Raw genomic sequence first — 25,331 nt, forward strand, 5'->3', positions numbered from 1 at the left:
GACGCCGTGAGGAATATTCCGTCAACGGCGTCAGGAATATTCCGTCAACTCTGACGGAATATTCCGTCACCTTCTCCGTTCAGTCTCCGGTGCCGTCGCCGGCGCCGGAAAACTGGAAAAACTTCAAACCTTGTTTTCTCGTTCGTTTCTCAACCATTTTTCATGATTCTTGAACCAAATTAAAGCCCTAGACTAGTAGAATCACGTTATACAACTTTTAAAAGCTAAAAACCACGCGATCATACCTGTCTCAAAACTCAAAACTCGGCCAACTTCGACCACAGTGATCCCGACGTCCAAAATCGTCCAACGAAGCACTCTGAGGCTTCTTGGGACACCACCAAGCTACCTACGAGCTTAGAAATCCCAAAAACTCAATGAATAACCTTTGCATGAATAGTACTCAAATCGGCCATTGTCGAATCGACGTGAAAACGAAGGATTTCTCACCTGAAAATGGTATGGCTGTGTTCGCCTCGACCTCACGAGTTCAATGGTATAGTTGGTTCCCTCGATCTGCTAAGGTTTGGTTGATTTTGTGTGTTGTCCGTACGTTTTCAGAAGGAAGATGAAGGAATGGAGCTCGGGGGAGAGAGAGACAGGGAAAGGCAGAGAGACAGTGTCTGTGAGTGTGTGTGTGTGGCCCAACACCTGCCACACCACACAAAACAACCAATAACGTGACAAAAACGCACTAGGGGCAAACTTGTAATTTCACACATACGTTTCGATATTTCCGGGACGGGATGTCACACTGTTCCATTTCACCTTTAGCACACCCCCAACACCGCTTAAGTGAATTTAGAATGTGCGATATTTTAAGATAGTACACTGATGTGGTATAAATATGTGATGTGATAATGCTAAAAGAAGATAAAAGATTTCATGAACCAAGTATAAAATTATGTTGGGAAACAATGGTACTAAAATATGAGTGAGGATCCTTGCCGGATCCTTTTTGTGAGGATTTCGGGGATCCTACAATCACATATGTTCATCATATATTGTGCGGCCAGTTTTCGTCAGGTTCTGTTTATATTCAATTTTAAATAAAAAATTTACAATGATTTCTGACCAGGGCCGATCTAGAGATTTTTGAGACCCAAGGCGACGCCAAAAAATGTGCCCTCACTTCATATAAAAAAATTATTTGTTTACACACATAAGACATCGATAAAATTATATTTAGAAAAACACTTCAAACTCAATAATTTAGAAACATGGAATAACTAATTTATTTTGTATTGAGAGAAGGAAACAAAAAAACTTCGGGCTTACAAGTAGATAGATTATGAGTTTTGTTTTCCATCTGAGCTTTTAAAGTGTTTTTGTATAAATCGTGAGGTATTTTTTCTTATTTACAAACCTCGTCAATATAAGACTAAAAAAATAATAATGTTTTTGAGTCTTTAAGGATATATATAAGTAATGAATGAACACTAAATTAAACCTTTTGATGACACGTAATATTATTTGCAAATTTGGTCTAAAAATTTAGTCTATACATTACTCTTTGTTGAAGATTAGACTTGAATTGGAACGGATGTTTAAAAATAAAACCCCCATGGCTACTAATTAAACTTCTTGAATAAATTAACAACCAAACAAAAATTTGTAAAAATTGAAAAAAATAAACATGCACATAGCATTTCGAACTTAGGACCTCTCGTTATTTTTAGACAAAAAAAAACCATTGCTTCTAATTAAACTTCTTGATCATTTAGCTAAATTTTATAAATTTATACTATTATGAAAAGAAATTTGTAAAAATTAGAATATTAATAAGTACACATGGTGTTTTGAACCTAAGACCTCGTCACTAATTTTAAACAACAAAACCACTAGTTCTAGTTAAATTTCTTTGTCACTAAACCAAATTTTAGAAATATATACTCTTATAAAAACATATATAAATATACCACCTTAATAATTTTGGTGCCCCCAATTTTTTTTAGCCCCAAACGATCCCCCTGCCTGCATTGGGCCTGGGTCGATCCTGTTTCTGACTGTACGATATACGATGAACGAATGTGATTTGAGGATCCACGGTATCTACTAAAATATAAACTATAAGTAGTGGTGGGAAGGGCACAAGGGGTAATATGGGGACAAAACTTTATTTACACGAAAGGAAAGAGTGGGGTCGAGGTCGGGCCGCCAAAATATCGCCTAGAATGGACGACTGCAACGAAGTCGCACTCCCATTTAAAGGACACGTATCTTGTCCAATCAACATGCAGCACGTGGAAATACAATTCTTTTCTTTTCTATTTTTTTTATTTGAATTTTAGCGTTGCCAGCTAATCCTCTTGATGAAAGAGATTTGTGATTGACTCCTTTCACAAAGCACATGTTGTGGATGTAGTAATTTTTTTTAGTACATTAATATTTTTACATGGAGAGAAAATTTGGCTAAGTCACACAAATGCATAATTGACAGCTTAATTTGGCATCGAATTTGTCATCCACGATATTCGAACATAAGACATCTCACTTCTAGCTGAAAATGAATACCACTAGACTGTAGTACTGAGTGACAAATATTACATGCCACCAAAACACGAAATAACACTAAAAATTCAACGTTTCGGTAAAGAGTTAATGATTTTTTGTTAAGGGATGTGATATTCACACACCCCTTATTAATTTTTATCCTTTGATCCTTCATTCGATCCGTCGACAGAAAATTAAGAAGACGTGTTAAAAGTAAAAAAGAAGTGTGTAGATATCACTCTCCTTTGTTAAAACAAATCAAGTTGTGTCAACTTATTCTGACAATCCTCATTTCTAATTTTTGGATCTAAAGAAAAAAAAGAACTATTTTTCTCTAGTGCATAATTTGATGATTTTGTTGGATATTTTGGTTTTATAAAGGTTTTTTAGTTAAAATTGTCTCTAAGATTGGCACAACTCACTTTGGTACTTGAAATTTGAAATTGATAGAAATTGTTCCTGAGTTTGTCAACCGTCAATCATATTATTCATTCCGTAAAAATCTCTATTAAATAAGGATTAAAATGACAAAAATATTATTAATTTAATAAACAATGAGCTAAAATTTTGACAAAGATTAAGGGCATTTTGTCACTTTTTCCTTATTTAATGAAGATTTTCATGAAAATATCAAAATGATTGACGGTGGATAAACTTAGGGATCAGTTCTATTGATTTAAACCTTAGGGACCAAAATGAGAATCTCAGAGACCACTTTGGCCACTGTTCTACAAATATGCCCAGTGGCATTTATTTTGTGTTTTCTTTTATTTTTTGGGTATTTTAAAAGCATGAGTTGTGTTTTATTTATTTATTTTTTTGTGTTTTATTTTAATTTATTTTATGTTTCATTTTATTTTGTTTTTTGGTATTTAAAAGCAAGAGTTGTGTTGCCATTCAGTACTACAATTTGGTGGTAAAAGAAACATATCAATCAAAATTCTATACTTTTTAAGGGCCTTCTTTGGAGTCTTGCACAGGGCCCCCAAAATTTCTGGGCTAGCCCTAAATATAATGGGTTAGCACCATCCATTAGAGCATCCTCAGTAAGAGGCTCTATATAGGGCTGAATAAGTGGTGGATATAGCCAATTTTAGAGCTCCGAAGAATCTTTAGGGCTTTATAAAAGAATCTCTCCCAATGAGGGGCTATTTCTTTCGGGTTGTATATGGGGCTATATATATTTATTTATGTAGTAATTTGATTATGTGATAATTTTCTTTTGTGTTAACTTTTCCTAAGAGGATTTTTGGACTTGTTATCTTAATTTTTTTTTTTTTTTTTTATGAACTTGTTGACCCTAAAAACTACCATGCCTGCGTGGCGCGCAGGTCGAGTAACTAATAAGCTAACTACATCATTCGGTTGATGCAGGGCGTGCCAACTCGTCAGCCGAGCTCGACCGAGGAGTAAAATTTATTGATGTTGCGTTGAGCAAGGAAGGAACACGTCTCGGCCTTCGGATTCTTGAGCCTGAAGACAAGGCTGTTAGTTCTGCAAAGTTCACGAATTGTCGGCGCTGGGTTCAGTTATGGTGATTATATTTGTAAGAGTAGAAGCACGTCGAATTGGCTCCAAATTATACGGACACAAGTAATCAAAAGAGATGTATGTCTTGATGGTAAATATGGTTCGGCCGTCAGAATGTCGAACTCTGAAACTCACTTGTGAGTATCCAATCATAAAATCACTCGGCGTTCAATGCACCGAATGTAGTAACTTGTAACACCTTACTTCACCGGGAAGGTTAACAAGATGACCTCTGCCAACAAGGACTCAAAAACCCTTCTCGACCGAGACTTGGATAGGTAACCAGTTGGCCTCGATGCAGTGTTGTTTATCCAAACTGAATGTGCTCCTCGGTCGGCTGATTCTACGGCAACAATGCTGTTTATCCAAACTGAAGATGTTCGCCAGTTGCCTTCACAGTGTTGTTTATCCAAACTGAAGGTGTGTTGGTGGAAAAATAAAATAAAAAATCTCAAGATGTTTGAGAGGTTTGCGCAAAGCAATTTGTGTGTTGAATTAAAGAGGGCTTGAATGATGCACTCTGCTATTTATTTATAGCAACCAATTCTCCTTACGATCGGGTTAAAACCATATTCAGATTAGGACTTCTTATTATGATCCAACCTTATCTCGACCAATCCTACTTCTATTAGGACTTTGAACTCACCCCCTTTTTCAGGCTGTATTCATTTCCGGCCAAGAATCCTTATTACATTAGGACCCTTTATCGCACTAGGACTTTGACCCATCCACTCTTATCCAAATCACTCATTCTTGCAAATAGGATCGACCGCCCTAACTGAGCGGCTTAGGACCACCAGACAGCCCATAGTACATTTAAAAACTTTGGGCCGAACATAAACCTACGCTCGGCCCAATAATATTATTTTGGGCCCAAACATTGCCCCCTCGCTTCTGAGGTCTTTAGCTTAGAATTCCTTAGCCGACTTTCGACCTTGAAGAAGTGAAATTAAATTCTACAAGATAACTAAAGGATAATGAAAAGCCTCAAACATCTCATCCATTGAGTGCATTTATGAAGCACGATCGCACGATCCAAATTCCCCTGCACATCTTGCCGCTTGGCAATCCTTTAATTAACCTAGCAGCTCTTAATCATGACCCTCGAAAACTTGCACCAGCCGAAACGTCTATTTCGCATTAATGCCTTAAATCCGCCGCAACACGCAATCGTGGGCGTTCCTCCTTAAGACGTCACTTCGGCTTTTGTAAGGCTCGATCCCTTTCTCTTGTTAGTTTTACTATAACAAATCTGAACCGAGAAAAATATTAAATGTCAGGTGCTTGACTATTCATTTCACCGACAATTCTTTGCACCGAAGTGTGTTATCTATATTTCCTGGCCATCTCAGTGGCCGTCAAACATGGATAACCTCCATCAGCCGCATGAATTGAGAAGTAATCTTAAACACTGGGCTCGACCATTGAGCTCTTTGGGTTCGAGCAATGAACCAGGGGACATGGCCGAAGTCTCATCTCGGCAGGTTTAAAACAAATTCCCTCTGCTATATTCTTTATAATTTTTCCTTCTACTTAAAACCTTTTCCTGTGCAGCCTTTATGGGAGGTCGAGCTTGACGTTCTACTTTTGCACACTTCTGGAGCAGTTGGTTCTTCTACCACGTCGGTCGAGCCTTTGGAGACCGTGGCCTAATCCCATGTTTTTGCCAAGCTGCAAGAAATCATATCCCTTTCTGCCTCTCAGGTCCTCCAATGTAAAGGCCTCAACTCCATAGGAGAGTGCCTGAACGACCTTGCAGACGGCGACTTATTGAGCACCGAAAATGTTGTCTATATGTCCGATCTTCTAGAACAGACCCAGCAGCACTTTATCACTTTTGAACAAGCTCTACGGGCCGATAACTACCTAAAGGCGGCAAAGATTGCTCATGAGGCTAGCCGGTCGGAGGTTGAGGCTATAAAAGCAAAGAAGGCGTAGCTGACTGGCTTTGATCGCTAAATATTCATACTGCTCAACGTGCTGGGCCAGTTCATATATATCTCGAATATTTGCCCCCAAGAATTTATTTTTGTAGTCCACATCCAAGCTGTTTAGACCGATTATGACGAATTCAACTTCAGGGAAAGGTACACGACACCAATTTCTGGCTGACTTGAACCTTGTTAAGTATTCCATTGGTGACTCGTCTGATGCTTGAGCCATCCTAGTTAATGATGAAACTTACATTTCCATCCCTGGTCGATAGAATTGTTCATGGAATTTTTCGACTAGTTTCTCCCAACTCTGGACGGAGTTAGGTGAGAGGTTGATGTACCAAGCGAATGCCAAACCTGTGAGTGAGAAGTTGAATAGTCACAGTTTATGGAAGTCGCTGTTAACGTCTCCACATTGCGCAGTGAACCGAGCTGCATGTTCTAACAAAGACAATGACGATTCTCCAGCAAAAAGGCTGAAATCTAGGATCTTGAAGCCTTTAGGATATTCAAACTTCTCCACATAAGCCGGGTAGGGATAGATGAATTTTGGGAACTTCAGCCCTTTTTTTAAGGTCGAATCAATCATCCTTTGGACCTCGGTCATATTGAAGGATGTTGTTTCCACCCCCTAGTCAGGTTCGTCCGACCTACTACTCGATCCTCCCCTTTTTTCCAAGTCAATCTGTTGGAGTCGAGTGGATCCTGTCTCGGCTTGTAATGGAATACTCTTAAATGGAAGCTGTAGAGGTTGACCGATGTGTCTATCTTCGAAAGCTTTACTGACCAATAGTTCAAGCAATCTAGTGTATGTATCACCATTTCTTCGTATCACTTCAAGCAAAAATTGTTCATTTTTTGGTCGACCGACTGTTCGACCTGCTGAGATTGCTCATCAAGTTGTCTTCGAAGAAACGACCTAGTCGGGGGATCAGAACCTTCCCCACCATCTTCGTCACAGTCTTCCACTATTCATTCGATTAAAATGCATGTGATTTTGTTGGGAATTTCTACGTTGCGAGGCTGGCCGTCGAGACAAACTTCATTTTCTCGGTGCCTCGTACTTGTAGCCTCAGGTGTCACAGTAATGAAAGGATTTTGTGCCTGTGATAAATCTTGTCCGAGGCCCTGAACCGGCAGGTCGGTTGTTAACTTTCCCATGACTGTTTTCTTTTTTACTGACCATGTCTTAATGATTATGAACTCCGAAGGTTTAGCACTGGGTCCTACTGGGCGTGCCAAAATGTTAACCCTAAAAACTACCAAGCTTACGTGGCGTGCAGGCCGAGTAACTAATGAGCTAACTATGTCCTTCGATTGATGCGGGGTATGCCAACTCATCGGCCGAGCTCGACCGAAGAGTAAAATTTGTTGATGTTCCGTTAAGCGCGCTATTGATTTCTTGATCTTGTAACTGCAACCGAGGAAGGAACATGTCTCGACCTTCGGGTTCTTGAGCCTGAAGGCAAGGTTGCTAGTTCTAAGAAGTTCACGAATCGTCAACGCCGAGTTCGGTTACGGTGATTATATTCGTAAGAATATAAGCACGTCGAACTAGCTTTAAATTATACAGATATAGGTAGTCAAAAGAGATGTATGTCTTGATGGTAAATGTGGTTCGGCCGTCAGAATGCCGAACTCTGAAACTCACTTGTGAGTATCCAATCATAAAATGACTCGACGTTCAATGTGCCGAATGTAATAACTTGTAACACCTTACTTCACTGGGAAGGCTAATATGATAACCTCTGCCAACAAGGATTCGAAAACCTTTCTCGACCGAGACTTGGATAGGTAACCAGTCGGCCGCGACGCAGTGCTGTTTATCCAAACTAAAGGTGCTCCTCGGTCGGCTGATTCTACGGCAACAGTGCTGTTTATCCAATGCGAAGATGTTCGCCGGTTGCCTTCACAGTGTTGTTTATCCAAACTGAAGGTGTGTTGGCGGAAAAATAAAATAAAAAATCTCAAAATGTATGAGAGGTTTGCGAAGGGCAATTTGTGTGTTAAATTGAAGGGGGCTTGAATGATGCACTCTGCTCTCTATTTATAGCAACCAATTCTCCTTACGATCGAGTTAAAACCATATTCGAATTAGAACTTCTTATTATGATCCAACCTTATCTCGACCAATCCTACTTCTATTATGACTTTGAACTCACCCCTTTTTTCAGGCCGTATTCATTTCCGGCCAAGAATCCTCATTGCATTAGGACCCTTATTGCACTAGGACTTCGACCCATCCACTCTTATCAAAACCACTCCTTCTTGCAATAGGACTCGATCCTTATTGCTTAGGACCACTAGACAGCCCATAGTACATTTAAAAACTTTGGGCCAAACATAAACCTAAGCTCGGCCCAATAATATTATTTTGGGCCCAAACAGAACCTTTCAACCTAAAACAGTTCAAATTCTGTCCATTGAATGATACAAACCACCCCCCCCCCCATTCGCCTTATAAAATAATTTGATTTTCATGTACTATACAACACTTTAACTAGCACCAATTGGTAAATTAGTATCATACAATTTTTAAAAAATTTATTTGAAAGTTTCACCCACTAATGCCCATGAACATTAAATCAATTTGAAATTTTAGTTTTTTGGAATTTAAAACAATCATTAATTAGCCAAAAAAGAATTAAAAAAAATTAAAGGAGAGTATAAATGTATTTGCAAGTGGAGTGACAATGATAGAATTTTGCTTACATGAGTTGCTTTTTCTTATGAGATCCACTGTTTTTGGGGCTAGATGTAGCCCAATTTTATGACACTCAATAAAGGAAGTTGCTAGCCCAAGTGGTTGATCTCGCCCATTTTCCAGCTTATTGGGGATGAAATTTCTCACAATGGCTTGAAATGTGGTAGTCTCGTGGTGGATAAAGCCCTAATTGGAGATACTCTTAAGTTACCCATTAGGTGGTTTAGCCGAGCTCCCCCTCCTTTTGGTTTTAAATATACCATTATATTAAAGAAAAACACCAAATTAGGGATAACGAAAGGAAAGGGATCCAAAGAGGATCCATTCCTTCTAATCCACCAAATCAGGAAATCCGTTTCGTTGAAATTTGGTCCAACAGCTACAAACAAGGGCTCACTTTAAAAATTATAATAACTTCAACTGTTGGATCAAATTTTAACGGCACATATCCCCTGATTTGGTGCATTAGGAGGAAGCAATTCGGAGAGGATCCCTTCCATAACAAAACAAACCCTTGACCTTTTGTAATAGCATGGGGCCCTACAAACTCCAACCAATCTATAGTTGTGGGAGAAGGATTCTCTCCCCTTCCCTCCCCTCCTATTTGAACGGTTACGGTGTAGCCACGTCAACATTGTTAACTACATTGAAATGTTTGGGAATTGAAGAGAAAATCAAGAAGAAAGATGAACACAGAGATTTTAGAGAGAGAATTTAGAGAGGGAAATAAGATTTGTATTAATTTACTAAATGAAAATTACACACACTGTTTTTATAAGAGAAATCCTAACAACCTGACTAACTATATTACTAACTGTATTTCTAACTGTATTACACTTGAACCCTTAATACTCCCCCTCAATCTCAACTAGGGAAACCTAGTTTGACATTGGAAGAACATCTGTAATCACTGCTATGAAACTAGAAAAACAGAACAGCTTGAACCAACTGCAACCTTGATTCTGCAAATATGAGAATTATCTCGAACCTTTTCTGAATAAAGAGTTTATTATAGCTGCAGAGCAAAGACACAAGTGTTATATCAACAAGAACCTTTTATGACAGATATAAGCTGCAGAGCAGCATTGAACATCAATCTGCCCCAAATATATTCACTGACTCACTACAACAAACTCAATCTGCAAGCTCAATAGGAAGCACATCCAAAAGTTTAATACTCCTCTGCCTTGTGCAAGAGCTTTAATCAAAGAATAGTCTCTTATAAAGTTGTAACACACCCTCATGCCAGTTATAACAATTTTTTGCAGGATTACCCTATATGGGATTTATCGTCAACAACTTCATTTAACATTGGCATCGGCCTTTCAAATAGAAAATTAACAAACTATAGTGTGGCATTGGCCTTAACTATAGTACCAAGGGATCGCCCTCTGTGGATTTTACCAAAAAACCAACTACTCTTAACAATGACATTGGCCTTCACAATTTCAACAACTGAAAATCAACATCTATGTAGGATTACCCTTCGTGGGATTTACCTACTCAAACACAGGATTACCCTTCGTGGGATTTACCATTAACAACTTCTTCTACCCTTCATGGGATTTACTTATTCACATCACGAAATTATCATTCGTGGGATTTACCATTTACAACTTCTTCTACCCTTCATGGGATTTACCTATTCACATCACGGAATTACCCTTCGTGGGATTTACCGTTTACAACTTCTTCAAACTTCATCGTATAACCGAACTTACTGTAGATTCATGCTAACAACTGAGTTGGTTAGACTTTGAAATTATAGGCTGAGGCAAGAAACGACGATCTGAAAAACCTGATTCATTTCCCGAGTGACGTTCTGTCCCATTCATTATCACCTTCTACTTTCAAACCGCCAATGTTGAGTTGTTCTAAGAGAGTGGAAAGGGTTGGTACTGCAGTAGGATAGAAGTCCTCATAATGATTTGGATCAATTGGAACACAAACACGACCTGTTTTTAGGTGTACACAGAAATGTGCCCTTAACAAATGGTTCATGTGTTTCAAAACCTCCATGTCAAGCCTAGGGTAGGTAAAAGAGAACACAATCTCTTCAATGCACCTATGCAGTCCTTGCAGCTTAAGTTTTCCTGATTGCAACATAGTTTGTAGCTGCTCCCATCTAACAACATTAATGTCTTCTTTTGAACCAAAGGTTTATCTCTCTCTTACACCTTCCAAGAAGCTTAGAAGTAATAGATTGATCAGGATTGGGAATCATATCTCAGATCTTTTCATACCTTTCCTCAATTGAAAATATCTTTAGACTCAAAAGCAATTTTGTAAAGAACTCTGTAAGAACTCCAGTATAAGATCTCGCAAGGAACATATGGAAAGCAAGACCGGGAAAAGAAACCTTATTTCTGACTGTCTTCATTTGTGAGCCTTCTTGTTTTCCCATCACAAAGCCAGCAATGAACTCCACGTCTACCACTATGTACCTAGAGAATGTGACTCATCCACCAATCTTCATTAATAAAAGAATGATTGAGAAAGGTAAGTAAAACCTTGAACACTAGGCATCCAAGATCTGTAGTTACATTGTTCTAACTTTAAATTTCATTGACGCATAAGATCGAACAGGTGATATGCAAGAACCCCTTACCCAACAGTGTGCACATCACATGGCATCACTAACCCAATCACGAATCCAGAAAATCGGAAGAAGCGACAGAGAAAGCACACAGATTTCAATTACTAATGGCTTCGTGCCACAACTTTCACTGCCCAAGCAAAATGGAAAATTTTAGAGTACACTACTTCAAAAATTAACCAAAAAGAACAATTCCATATTTTGCAGAATACATAATGAACCAAGCATATGGACAGATCCTCAAGAAAGTGAAATTGAACTAAGAATTCAGAATGAAATCATACCCAAATTCCAAATATATCACCTTACTGAAAAACTTAACCTTCATATGAGATTTTTGAGCTGGGCATTTCGACAAATACATAAACGTGCAAGAATGCACTTGAAAATTGCATCCAATTCACAACTTGATTATGAAACCCTGAACAAGACAGATGAAAGACCCAAAAACAATTCATCTCTGAAATTACAGATTACGCACAAAGATGAAGAACCCTGATGTGATCTTGACGTTGTTGAGAGAAAATTGGGCACTGTAGCATTCGAAGGACAAATACAACTTCTTCGAGATTAGTGGAGAACTCTGCAAAGACAATGCTCTTCTTGGAACCTAATGGTAGTAGTAGTCGCCGATTGAGATGAAAGGATTCCATTGATGATCTAGATATCATCGACAATCTCTGTTCATAGCCCTGACGAAAATCAACCAAAAAATTATAGGACAATCGAGGAAACACCGAATAACTTGACAGAATTTCTATTGAAAAACTGAATAGAAAATCAAACTAGAAAACGATGAAATCTAATGAAAACGGAACCACCAGAATCCATGGCGGGAGTCTGGTGGCTCTGATACCATCTTAACTACATTGAAATGTTTGGGAATTGAAAAGAAAATCAAGAAAAAAGATGAAGGGAAGAAAGATGAATACAAAGATTTTAGAGAGAGGATTTAGAGAGGGAAATAAAATTTGTATTAATTGACTAAATGAATATTACACATACTGTTTTTATAAGAGAAATCATAACAACCTTACTAATTATATTACTAACTGTATTACACTTGTACCCTTAATAAACATCTTATATTGATTTTTTGATAGAGACAATAAAACAAAAAAACAATATGTGAAAGAAAAAGAGGAAAGAGGATAAGAATAGGAAGAGATATAATCTTTCTCTATCGTCGCGTGGAATTCACATTACAAAGTTGCATCCCTTCCATTTTATCTCTCCCACAACAGACACGTGGCAGGCTACAAAATCCCCACCCTCAGAACTGCAGTTGGAACATTTTGGAAACTCTGAAACGATAACTTGCTCAACTGGGTAACGGTTCCCCAGCTCAATCCTACCAAATCCCAAAACTCAACTTATAAAAAACCAGTCTTTCTTTTGGGTTTAATCTGCACTTGCAGAGAAGGAAAGGAGATGAAAAAACTGTAATAACAAAGTCTTACAGCAAAAGAAGAAAGAATGCAAGGACTGGGGATTCTTCATACACCATTGCCATTCAATCCAAGCAAGAAGCTTCCCTTGTCAGCTTTTACGGACGCTCTTCCAAGCTGTCGCACTCCTTCCAGAAAACCATCGTGTAAGTTCTTATCTTTCTTTTTGTTGCTCTCTTGCTATAACTACGTCAATTTTTCAAGTTTTAATCTTTACTCTCACTGTAATTGAAGCTAAAGTTATTGCATATTGGTTAATTGGTTTTACGAATTTACATTGCTTTGCATAGAATTTGGCTAATTGCTAGTTGTGTTGGTTCGAAGTTGGGGTGTCATGGTTTTGATAAGTTATAGGCAACTGCAAGATTCAATGGCTATCTGGGTGGGTTGTTGACCTTGTGAATTGATCCTGGGTTGGGAGAATCATAGTAAGTTTATCCGTTTTCAGTATTGTTTGAGTGTGAGAGTTCGGTGCAGGGAGGCAGTTACTTTGGTAGTGGTGGTACACTGGTACTGTGGTAGTCGACTGAGGACATGAACTGCTTCTGTTAGGATAAAACGAAATATGTGACTCATTCCCAACGGTTATTTGCAAGCCGCATTTTCATGGCAATAGTTGTTTGGGGTACCTACAGCCTACCCAGTAACAAATTATGACTGGTTCGAAATGGTTTAAGGAATACATCGTTGTTTTGCTTGAATATATCACGCTGTCTACTTTCCGAGGTGGTGATCTTTAGTCTCTTGTGAAGGCTATACTGTCTACCTTTTTTATTTGATCCATGAACTCGAATCTTTTGCGTGTTTATAGCATGTTCTAAGCAATACACTGGCTAACATATTTATAGTGAGACGTAGAGTGATATCAAGGTGTGCTGGCAGAAACGTACGAGTTCAAGCATCTAATGTTAGTATCGGATCTGGAGGCTATGAAGACAGTGAGGAAAACAAGAACAAGAAAATATTTCCCAGTGATGCACCCAGTGACAGTTCATCTGAAATGTGAGTTATAGTCCATGTATTAGATTACTTTGAATTATTGGATGTTAAACTGCTACCGTCACCTGAATGATACTAATATTTCATGATTTGGCAGTGAGAAGCATCCAGTTCAAATCCCTTATCCTCTCTCTGTGGGTCTTGTGCTACTAGGGTGCGCCTTAGTTTTTGCTCTGATTGCCTTTGTGAAAGGAGGACCTTCAGCACTTTTAGCAGCAATTGCAAAATCAGGCTTTACGGCTGCATTTTCTTTAATATTTGTTTCTGAAATTGGTGACAAGGTAACTAATTTTTTCCCCTCTGCTTCTGTTTTATGTCCATATTTATGTCAAAAAGTGGCAAGGATGCCGTGTATTTTACATGTAAATAAGCGTCTGCGTTTCCAAGATATGTTACTAAGTAGAGCAGAATGGCGACCCTTAGTAATGTGCTACGGGGCAAAAGATCCATGTAACTAAACCTACTGAGCTGGAAATTTCCGGTTGAGTTGGGTAATGGGGTTAAGAAAATAATAGTTTCTATTTTGTTATTTTGAGGAAGTCTCTTTAAATTTTAACTAGTTGATTGTCAATAACTTTGTATTGTGTTAACTTCGATTAGATATACTATGATGGGTTATACAATTAAACTGTAGAACCTGAAATCAATGTCATAAAGCTAGTTTTCAAGACATGAAACTCTCCGTAATTTTTTCAAATCATATGTATGCTACTAGACGAAACTGGACCTAAAGTTATACTCTGTCTATTGACCAGACATTCTTCATTGCTGCACTCCTAGCCATGCAATATGATAAAGTACTGGTATGACTTTTTCTTTCTCTAAAGTTTTACTTTTTATCTATTAAGTTTGATTTGTTCTTTCGTTACATATTTTGCCTCTATTTACAGACATGGATACATGCATGTATATTTTGCTTTGATGAATTTTCACGCCTAGTAACTGATAAAATTATACTAATATATGGATAAACCCTCACTTTCTATATGGGGAAAATGGTCTCTCATCCAACAGAAGATCTATCATTTTCTGATTATTCTTCCCCTAATTTACTACAGAGAAGGACATAACGTAACTAAAACACTAAATTATGTTTGGCATATCATAATAGGTTCCTAATTATCAACTGAAGTTCCTAATTCCTGAATTTCCAAAACATTCATGGGAGGAATGTTGTGTTAGAGAATTGGTTGGAACTTGGACAATGTGATTTTTTATTTTTTACAATTTTTACTATAGACTGTTAAGAGATTAAAAAAATCTTGAAAACTTATCGCAAGATTCTGTTCATTTTGTGATTTGTAATCACCTGTTGATATCTTGGACATGAGTTTCGAGTTCCATTGTTTAATTGAATCTCTGTCTATCATCTTCACCCGCCCTTAATACAAAACAATCGAAGCACCATTGTGGGAACAACTTAGTTAAATGGTGTTGGTTATATTGCACGTGCTATATTTATCTTCAGTTTTAATTGAAGAATATACTTGGGTTGCTTGCTTAAATTGAACAGGTTCTGTTGGGGTCAACTGGTGCTCTTTCACTTATGACAGTCCTGTCTGTCATTATTGGGCGAATATTTAACTCGGTCCCTGCTCAATTCCAGACAAGTAAGTTGTAATTCTTAGTATTTTTCGTCCAGGACATATTTTCATAATTTATTGCATGTTCAGGAAACAGGTTGAAATATTCGTTTGATCTCTATCCATCCTATTTCCCATCCTAAATTCTACCAGAAAACCACCAAATCAGAGAAACCTAATTTCTGAATACGGTGCATCAAAGCCAATGTCAAACCGTCATGGGTGCCTATAAGTTTTGTTTGAAGAATTTGAATTTTGAGATAAACTTCTCACCTCTTTCGACGTAGTGTTTCATTTGTAAATTCATTAATGAGTAGTAATGCAAGTAAATGGAGTTGGAGTTGTACGTGATTGGATGTTACTGTATGATATGAGATAGTTACTTGTAAATTTCCATTACAAACTGCTCCCATAGTTGGCTGTTTTTTGCGCATGTCAATACCGGTGCTTAAATCTCGATGAATTTTGAGATACATTCTGCAATGGCCTGATGAAATTATCTATAACCACATTTTATCTTAAATCTCCTCATGTTTTTGTTGTTTTGTGGTCATGTCAACAGCCTTGCCAATTGGAGAATATGCAGCAGTAACTCTTCTACTATTCTTCGGTCTCAAATCAATAAAAGATGCATGGGACCTTCCATCAAGGGATGTGAAGAGTGGTGATAAGAGCAGCCCTGAGCTCGGTGAATATACCGAGGCCGAGGAGCTTGTCAAAGAGAAGGTAGACTCTGTGCTGTCGTATATTTTTCCAGATCCATTTTAGAAGATTCTGTTCTTATGCACCTTATTGTTTTGTACTTTCTCAGGTGTCAAAGCGGCTCACTAATCCACTTGAAATTGTTTGGAAATCGTTCACCCTTGTATTCGTTGCCGTAAGCATATTTCACTTATTTGCAGCAACATCTTTACATGCATATCTAATGTCTGCTTAGCTACCAATTTTCCCAGAAATGCCAGACATCATGGAAATCTTTTTTCTCCTACATTGTCGTGTTTTTTTTACCATCAACCGCATATCAATGCAAATGTCAGTGCCTTCATTTGCACTAAAAGGGATGAAGCTTATTATTGCCACTGTGTCATCAGAACAGATTTCAAACCTGACTACATTGTTTTTACTTCTAGGAATGGGGAGATCGCTCAATGCTCGCCACGATCGCTCTAGGTGCTGCGCAGGTGAAACCTTGTTCAATTTCAGTCGCATGAAAATCTTTCTTCCGTGGTCTACTAATCTTGGTGATAGTTTCCTCTAACACTTCTTAAATACAGTCTCCATGGGGCGTGGCAAGTGGAGCCATTGCTGGACACGTACTTGCGACATCTATTGCTGTTCTAGGAGGGGCATTTCTTGCCAACTACATTTCCGAAAAATTGGTAAGATCCACAACTCTCCGTGATGTTAATAAGATTGAAAACTTTGTCGTTTGATGCTGTGTTAAAAGGCTGCAAACTCACCGTATCTTCCAATCAGGTTGGCTACATGGGAGGTGCGTTGTTTCTAGTTTTTGCAGTAGCCACATTTTTCGGAGTTTTCTGAAAATTCTCGCAAGCGAGAGAGAGAGAGAGAGACATCCGTGCATCAAGAGAAAACATCGATGCACATGAGACGGCCGTGGAACAGTGATTGGAGGGATACAGAAGAACTGCGGATGTGTTAGTGGAGTATTCGCATGGCTTATATCCTTGCAGGTAACTTAATTCGTATCCGAAAGGTTTTGTAGTGAAATGTTTAGAAGTTTGGCAGAGGTCAGTGGCTAGATGTTCGGCATCTCCTCAGTGGCTGCTCTGGATTCTTTGTTCTATAATGTTCCTCCAATTCCTGTGAACGCCATCATTAGAAATTGAACGACAAAATTAACGGTCGTAAACACTCTTTACTCGCAATGTTAGCGGTGTTCTGGATGCTGTTAATGTCTTCTAGTCGTGTTTAGTGACAGAGTTAAGGATACCAAAAACACTTTTTATTGCTTTCTGGAGAGGTACCTAACGGAGACTCCTTCAAGAAGCAATTCCATGTGCTTTTCCAAGAAGCAATTGACTTCCAGCAAAGAACGTAATCTTGAGAGTTAAAAAGAAACACAAACTACTTTACTTTGAGAGAATGGAGGCAAACGTCACTTGTACAACAGGGACATAACTCATAGCACAATGATTTGTAATACATTTTACAATAATCACGATTTAACTGAGCCTAGCGCCGCTAAAAGAATCAGCCCGTAGCAGTTACTCTTCTTCCAAAATTTCCAAATGCTGAAGGGGCGGGCAACTTACGCTATCCGTTTCTCTCGATCTCTCGTGGGACCGATGATGCAGGTCACTCGTATATACATTGATGAGACAGGAATGTGCCATTTGAGAGCAATCCGACTAGAAGTTGCTCAAGTCTTCTTGCTTGTGGACTAGGCCTCAAAATATCAGCATCCCCCCAGACTGAACATGTGTCGTTTGCAAACCCACCTAAACACCAGCCGCCAGGAACAACTTTTCCTCGCCTGCGTTTTAAAATTTCTCTATCCACCCGGTCAAGAATCGGATCATCTACCCGGAGTCCAGTGGCAAAGGCAGCTCCATGCTGAATCATAGCATCATAATCAGCGGAACTGATTGGCTGGGGCTTCTCTCTTGGGGGTGTCTCAGAATTAGCATATACTAAGTTATGGTTTATGATAGTCTTATTGAACTGCTGGGAGTTGCAAAGAATGGTAGGGAAGTAATTCGAAAGAGCAGCAGGTGTGTTTGAGAAGTACATCAACAAAGTCCTTGGCAGGTTATCAATACCGACAACACAAAATTCAATGAAATTGCGACTCAGAATCGTAAAAGAAGAACCTGCAGAAAAAATTATCAAACGAGTTATGTTGACAATTTATTATTTGTCCTATAATACAGTGCTATTACTCCTATCATAAAGTGCTACTCCTCAGTTTCCAAAATGATCCCCATCTAATACAGAAAAGAGATAAAATACTTTACATGACAGTGGTAATCAAACAGTTACGAATGAATTATCATTACAGTGTATCTCCCAAGTATTGTGCTTTCGGGATACCTTAAGGGCATCGCGCGAGTAATAACTGGTACATATCAGTTGTTCCATGGTCTCAGTCCCAAATCCTATCAGAGTTATACGTGAATAAATGGAAACTGTATTCATTGCTGTATAGTCAATTACTCTTGAATCTATCCAAGTTTAACCCAGGTATAAAGATGATATTAACTTATAAAGACCATCGTTTTGTGTCAAAACTCGAAAGTAAATTTATGAATCTTGCATATTACATCATCAGGATTCATGCATAGCTCTTTCTATGTTGCAAACTTGCTTTTCTTTTTTACACAAATAAATGTAGAGATGTGTGTGTGAGAAAGAGATAAGAGACCTGGTGTCTCTGATTGGAGACGAGTAGTATAGCATTCAATGGGGAAGGAAAAGAGAATCACTAACTCGATGTTTGATAACTAAAGGGCACAACTGGATTCTTCCTTATACATTTCTGCAGTTGATGCTATGGATGGCAAACCAACGCTATGTTAGTCGGTAACCAGTAATCAGTTCTGAACTCAAAGTTAAAACACAAAGTTGTTTGGGAACTCAAACCCACTTTGTTGGAGTGGAAATTGCAGGGTTTCATATACAGCATACGAGGTCCTCTCTATTCATCTTTAGGTCCTCCACCGCCAAACCAAAGGATCGACCACTAGATTGATGTTCCAGAATTTGGTTCTTTTATTACCAAGATTTGTTTTTCTCCTAAACCACCAAAACCATAGGTCCACAACGTATTCCCTCAACATTCTTGACACCAATGACAGTGATAAAACAAACTGGAAGGCTGTTTCCTTTTGGCTTTGTCTTCATCTCTAGAAATGCAAGCAGAACCGATGAACCCTTTAGGCTCAAGGGAATGATTGCTTCAATCCAATAACCACTTGAAAAGCCCCATCCTCCAAAAAAACGACATTGTTATTGTTCTAAAACTATTAGTTATTAAGTCAACCAACATTAACTGACATGGTAATCCTTGTTTAACTACATAAGGATACATGAGAACCCAGCAGTGGGACTGCTGATCTAGCCACTGTTGATCTAGCCTAATCATACAATTCTACAAGCTCCCACCACTTTAAAATTATAACACTTACTAATGGAAGTGCAGTAGATGAATAAATTTTAGTCAACTTTTTGCAAGCCTAACCTAGATAGACCATTGAAATTTGTTCGGGTCCTAGACAACGCACACTGCATGCAATTATAGCTCAAACTAACTTACAGGCAATCACGCCTTTAACCTTACAATTTCTGCTCTGATAAATGAAATACCGGAAAGAATTTAAGGAAAAATTAGTCAACAAAAAGTATAAAAAAAATGTACCAGAGAACAACCGGTAAGCGTTAGGCAACACCCTTTTCTGTGTAGCATAGAACATGTCAGTTTTCTCCGAAAGATAAAGCCCCGGATCAACAATTATCGGTCTCAATCTCCTAGACCTGTAGCAAAAAACAAATAGAAACCTTACATTTCACTTACAGCATCCACCAAAAAAGTTAAGAGTAACAATAACATAGAACTCGAAATCAATAAACTAGAAACGGCAAATGATTGTACTCTCTCCAGCCGATATAACTTGAATGGTTCACAAAGTTGAGATCTTTAGGCAAGAACGACATAATGTGAAGAAGATCTACAGGACCAAGAAAACCCCATATAAAAAATCATACAAAAAAAAAAAATTTAAAAACAAAAATCTGAAATGTTAATTAAAATGCCAAGGATTGAAAGCGTCGTACCATCCTGTGTGATTAGTGGGTAATCACGAACACTGAGGCTGATAAACCAATCCCAATTTGGCGACAGACGCAGAAGTATCGAGGCGCCATGGAGGGTAAAAGAGATAGCAGAAGACCCAGTTGGGTACACAAAATCAGCCTTACCAATGACATGGACATTCTGGGCAGCTCTGAAAATGGGCAGTGATTGGACTCTCAGAGCCAACTTTTCCCGCTCGGAATCGGAAGCGGACCGGTCGAGGTGGAGGAGGTACTGGTTCCTGGGGTGGTAAGCGGCGTAGAGGAGCCTCAGGATCCGACCCAAGTCGCCTTTTGACCCAGACAAGAGGTAGGCGATGGAGGGGGGCGTGGGATCTGAGGAGTTGTTGTCGTGGTAAATGATGCGGTGGGCTTGCTGGTTGGGGAAGAGAAATGGGTCGGGTCGAGAATGGATGGGGGCGGCGGAGGAGGATAATGATGATGAGGAGGAGGAGGAGAGGAAGAGGAGGAGGGCGAAAAGGGAAGAGACTAGGATGATTGAGAGGAGGGCTTTGGGGTCTTTGATTGAGAGAATGGGGGCGGTGGCGGCGGCGGCGGCGGCGGGTATGGAGGAGAGAAATGGAGACGGTGTTGGTGTGGGTGTTGGTGGCGGTGGCGATGGGGAATGGGTGGAGTTTTGCATTGCTGGGTACTGTGAGAGTGGCGGATGGACGATCTGATGACAGTGAGGTTTTGATTCGATTCTCTCTGCCTACCTAATACCCTCTTCTGTGTCTTCTTTCTTTATTTTCCTCCCTTTTTTTGTCCCTTTCAAATTCACAACCGCACCTAATTTTAGAAGATGTATTCAATTGAAATTTTAAGGGATTTTAATTCTTTTAATAAATTTATAGGTATTCAATTAAGATTTTAAGTGATTCTATGAAATTTAAGATGTATTCAATTAGAATTTTAAGATAGTTTATTAAAATCCTTATAAATCTAGGTGTATTTAATTGGGATTTTAAAGAAGTTTATAACATTCTATGTGCATCCAATTAGAAATTGATTTTTAAGAATTTGATAAACTTGATGAATTAAAGGGAATTTGAGAGATTTCGTAGTGTATTTTAAGTATCTACAAATCTTATCTCTCCCTATGAGATTTTGAGGGAATTGAATTAAAATTTTATATGAAATCTCTACAAATCAATTAAACTCTATAAAAATCCATGAATTTATAAATCTATTAAAATGTCTCAAATTCTCAATTGAATACATCCCCTTAATTCTGGATTAATTACATTTTACACCCGTAATTAATTGTTATTCAATTTACAATGTGACATCATATTCAAGACCCTGTTTGGTATAGATGATTCCATTGGTTAGTTGGGTCCGAAATCCAGACCACTTCCACAATGTAACAAATAGACACAAAAACCACATAAGCTCACCGAACTTCACTCTCTGGTTTCACCCTCCTCTCTTGGCAGTAGTCCAATCGCCGGATAGAACCCTCTCTCCTACATTTAAGTATTCTGAAAATAGATGAGAATGAAGCAAACTTCTCCTTTGCAATCCTCCAATTTTAAAGAGAATTATTACGGAAACTTCTCCTTTCTAATTCTCTAATTATAGAGAGAATTATTATAGATAACATTTCTTATTGAGTACTCAATCTTTTAACTCTAAGTTTGCCGTAATTTTCATTTTTTTTATTTCAACATATATTAAAAATAGTAACTTATCCATTACAGACCAATCTCTATACCAAACTGAAACCATAAGGTATTTGATACACTAAAAAGAGTTATTCATCCTTGTAATATAGTTATGTGCATGCTATAATTTGAGTTAAAGCTATATGAGCATAATATATTTTACTCTCAGTGCTACAATTAGAAAATTACAAAAAACGTTAATTTCAACAATATTACTATGGTGATGTAAATGTTCACCCTAATATTTATTTATTTATTTTTTTTTTTTTTTCCACCCCACCCCTACACACCCCGTTTCGACCTTATACTACCCCACCCCTTACCCACACCCTCACCAATATCGGTTTATAAAAGTAAGGCCAAATTGAATTCATGGTCCTCATAGTGATAAGATGTTCGGAAAATTACCTCTGTGGTAAAAAAATTAGAATTTAAACCTTTGTGATGAAAGTTATTAACATATTTAACCCAAATGTGAGATTTCTGTTAAACCTCAGTTAAATGTAGGGATAAAAGTGTCCAACCACTATTTCTTTTTAGCCTTCTTCTCTCTACCTCCTCTCGGCTCACTCTCCAGGCTCTCACACATTTATTCTCTGTTAGCCATTTTCTTTCTGTCTCTGTAATCTTAAAAATGTAGGAATAACATTATTCGAATGCTTAGGAAAAAAAATTACACCTTTAATGAAAGCAAGACTGCAAGACATTACCCCAAAAGAAACCCATTTAGGAATGTACCAATAATTTCCAATTAAGTATTCAAACGAAGAATTGCAGACTTCAAGCATTAAAATTCTTACATGTTCAGGCAATTATGACTCGGATAAAACGAACGGCAAGCACTTGACTCTTTGATCTTCAAATGAGCAAAAGTAAACACGCAAAATGGGTTGAATCAGCATTAACCCAAGAATTGCAGACTTCAAGCATTGCAGAATTGGCGGCGAGGAGGCCGATGATGAGGTCTGGGCTCCAGGTGGTGCCGATGCAGAGGGCGGTGCTGCTGAGGCGCTCGAGGGCGAGCTAGCGTTTGCAGACGAGGGAGCAGGCATCACGGCTGGGCTTGGAGTCAAGCCGCCGGAAGACCTCGACGATCAGCTCGCGAGGAGACACGTGTTGATCTGATCGTGGCCTTGCATTGCACCGTGGATGTATAATTACACAAACGCAGAGAGAGGAAGAGAAGGCTAGCAGAAATAAAGAGTGCGGTTGGACATTTTTATCCTTATACTTAACTGAGTTTAACAGAAGTTTGTTTTTTGGGTTAATTTTGCTAATAATTTTCATAACAAGGGTTAAATCCTAATTTTTTTTACCACATGAGTAATCCTCCGAATACTCTATCGTTGCGGGGACTATTAATCCGATTTGGCCTAAAAGTAATGAGGAATTATCCAAGCTTAGTGTTGCTTTATTGACTTGCTGGCAAATTTAGAAAATAAGAAATCAAGTTGTTTTTAACAATGCTAAACCTTACCCGACTAGAGTTAGGTTTTTAGCTCTTAGTTTGGGTAAAGACTATTTAAGTGCTAATAAGAAAGTAAGTACTGTAAATAATAAGAGTAAAAGAAACATTAGATGGATGCCTCCCAGTGATTGCTTCTGTAAATTAAACTTTGATGGGTCTGTCAAAGAATCTATGGCGGCGGCCGGATTTGTTCTCATAAATGATTGTGGTGTGTCTGTGGTTGCTGGTGCTAGATGTTTGGGGTCGACCTCTATCAACGTTGTTGAATGCTTGACTTTTAGAGACGCTCTTTGGATTACCAAAAGCAGAGGGCTAAAGAAGATCTCGATGGTAGGAGATTTGAAACTGGTGGTGCAGGATGTGGCTGGTAAATGCATATACCTTGGCGCCTTAGCTTTATTATTGAAGATGTCCAATGTATTGCCGACTATTTCGATTGCATCTCTTAGACTCATATCTTTTGTGAAGCAAATTTTGTAGCTGATGCAGTTACGAGTATTGGCTTCCAGTATGGCAACCTTCACATCTGGGATAAATCTTGTCCTTCTGTCGCAAGTAGGGCTCTTTTATTTGATTGTTTAGCACCTGGTTGTATTAGAGGTGACTCCCTTTAAGTTCTCACTCTTTTGTATCTCAATTGGGGAATTGTCAGTTATTCAAATAAGACTGTTTAGTGATTAATTTGTCTAGAAAATCATGGCATGAGTATCCAAATTCGAAAAGTTGTCGTGTGTGACATAGGAAGAAGAAGTTGCTAGAATCCTCCCCCTATGTGGCTAGCCTCTCTAGAGAGAAAAGAGATAGATGTTCTCTCATCTTTCCTCAAAGAAACCCTAATCAGGTTAAGCCTTATAACTTCACTTTTATACTACTTAACAATTGAGTGGCAAACTTGAAATTAAACTAACTTACCCTCCATGGCCGGCTTCCCTTTTTTAGTGGATTAATTGTCCATTTTGTTTTAGTTGTAATACAACTTAAACTTAATGGTCTTGTGGATCAAAACCCATTTGGGTTATGAAGCCCGAAACTAACTTAAGGCCCAATATGAATGTTTCGTCTTTTATTAATTAACTTTTAATTATTCTTAGCCATAAACAATTTCACTATTTAATTTTCTTTACTCAACTCCGTTGTATTCTTCAATCATTACTTTACATGGTGTGCGATTCCTTAGGTTTCTTTCAGCAAGGCAGTGGGCGATTAGAACTCTTACTAATCAATTGTGAATTGAAATTTACTTTCAATTCTTGTTTTAGTGATTATAAATCTTCAGGGCTTCCACAAATCATTCTCTATTTCAATACTCTTGATCACATTGTTTGGTTGATAGTTTATTCATGTCTACTATACAATGCGATTCTTTTCTCTATATATGATTACAATGAATGTCTTTTGGAATGACTTCCTAAATCTCATTCATACTCTGATCAAAGATTCTTAATCATATCTAGAGTATTCTCCCTCAACGATTTGAAGGTTAAAGATCCCTTGTTGTACATTCACATGCTGACATGATTAAGTAGCTTAGCCCCAATGATATCGTGGACACCCTCAAATGGAATGCCTTTAACACTGTCAAAGACTAAGGACATAACTACAAGACAACTACGATGTCTCAAGTCAAATGACTACTTTGCATTATCTCAACCATGAGTTCTCATGTGACATGAGTATGAGAACTCCTTATTGATCAAGTTTAGTGGACTCACTCTTTATTGGGCACCTACATATTTGTCTTGGTGTCATCACATTAATTACTCGAGACCAATTCCTATCTTGTGAGAGAAGATATAGCATGTACTGATCTATCCGAGTCGTTAATGCCCAATTGGTAATTCTATAATCTGAAACGTTTAAGATATGTGTATGAAAGAGAAATGTCTTATGAATCTAACTTCTTTAGATCATATTCTCTTAATTACATATTCCTTGGACTTACCGTTTAAGCGTATAACATTTAATAAGACGACCATCTATTTGACTCGCCTGACTGAGCTCGATTGCAAGTTGGCACACTTGCATTCACAAGAAGAACGTTGTTAGCTCATAATTAATCAGTTTGCACATCACATAGGCATTGTAACTTTTCGGATCAAG

The 25,331-nt window shown here is 38.2% G+C and overlaps 2 protein-coding genes and 2 pseudogenes across 2 annotated transcripts; 2 read left to right on the plus strand and 2 right to left on the minus strand.

The window, feature by feature from the left end:
• Window positions 1–10,410: 10,410 nt before the first annotated feature.
• Window positions 10,411–11,607, minus strand: LOC137732780 (uncharacterized; annotated as a pseudogene).
• Window positions 11,608–12,514: 907 nt separating this feature from the next.
• On the plus strand, window positions 12,515–17,203 carry LOC137732160 (protein PAM71-homolog, chloroplastic-like). Its single transcript, XM_068471460.1, has 10 exons — window positions 12,515–12,851; window positions 13,554–13,707; window positions 13,802–13,985; window positions 14,460–14,507; window positions 15,218–15,314; window positions 15,850–16,013; window positions 16,099–16,164; window positions 16,418–16,468; window positions 16,562–16,666; window positions 16,764–17,203. Exons 1-10 carry the CDS (start codon window positions 12,734–12,736, stop codon window positions 16,827–16,829), a joined length of 1,053 nt encoding a protein of 350 aa, XP_068327561.1. The 5' UTR covers window positions 12,515–12,733; the 3' UTR covers window positions 16,830–17,203.
• Window positions 17,204–17,358: 155 nt separating this feature from the next.
• On the minus strand, window positions 17,359–20,861 carry LOC137732159 (beta-glucuronosyltransferase GlcAT14A). The gene is made up of 4 exons (XM_068471459.1): window positions 20,082–20,861; window positions 19,900–19,975; window positions 19,666–19,781; window positions 17,359–18,121 (listed from the first exon to the last, which is right to left on the minus strand). Exons 1-4 carry the CDS (start codon window positions 20,740–20,742, stop codon window positions 17,607–17,609), a joined length of 1,368 nt encoding a protein of 455 aa, XP_068327560.1. The 5' UTR covers window positions 20,743–20,861; the 3' UTR covers window positions 17,359–17,606.
• A 2,541-nt stretch (window positions 20,862–23,402) lies between these two features.
• Window positions 23,403–25,331, plus strand: part of LOC137732781 (hydroxyethylthiazole kinase-like) — a 34,631-nt pseudogene continuing 32,702 nt past the window's right edge.

This window comes from Pyrus communis, chromosome 4 (assembly GCF_963583255.1).
Source record: "Pyrus communis chromosome 4, drPyrComm1.1, whole genome shotgun sequence".
NCBI classification, from domain to species: Eukaryota; Viridiplantae; Streptophyta; class Magnoliopsida; order Rosales; family Rosaceae; genus Pyrus; species Pyrus communis.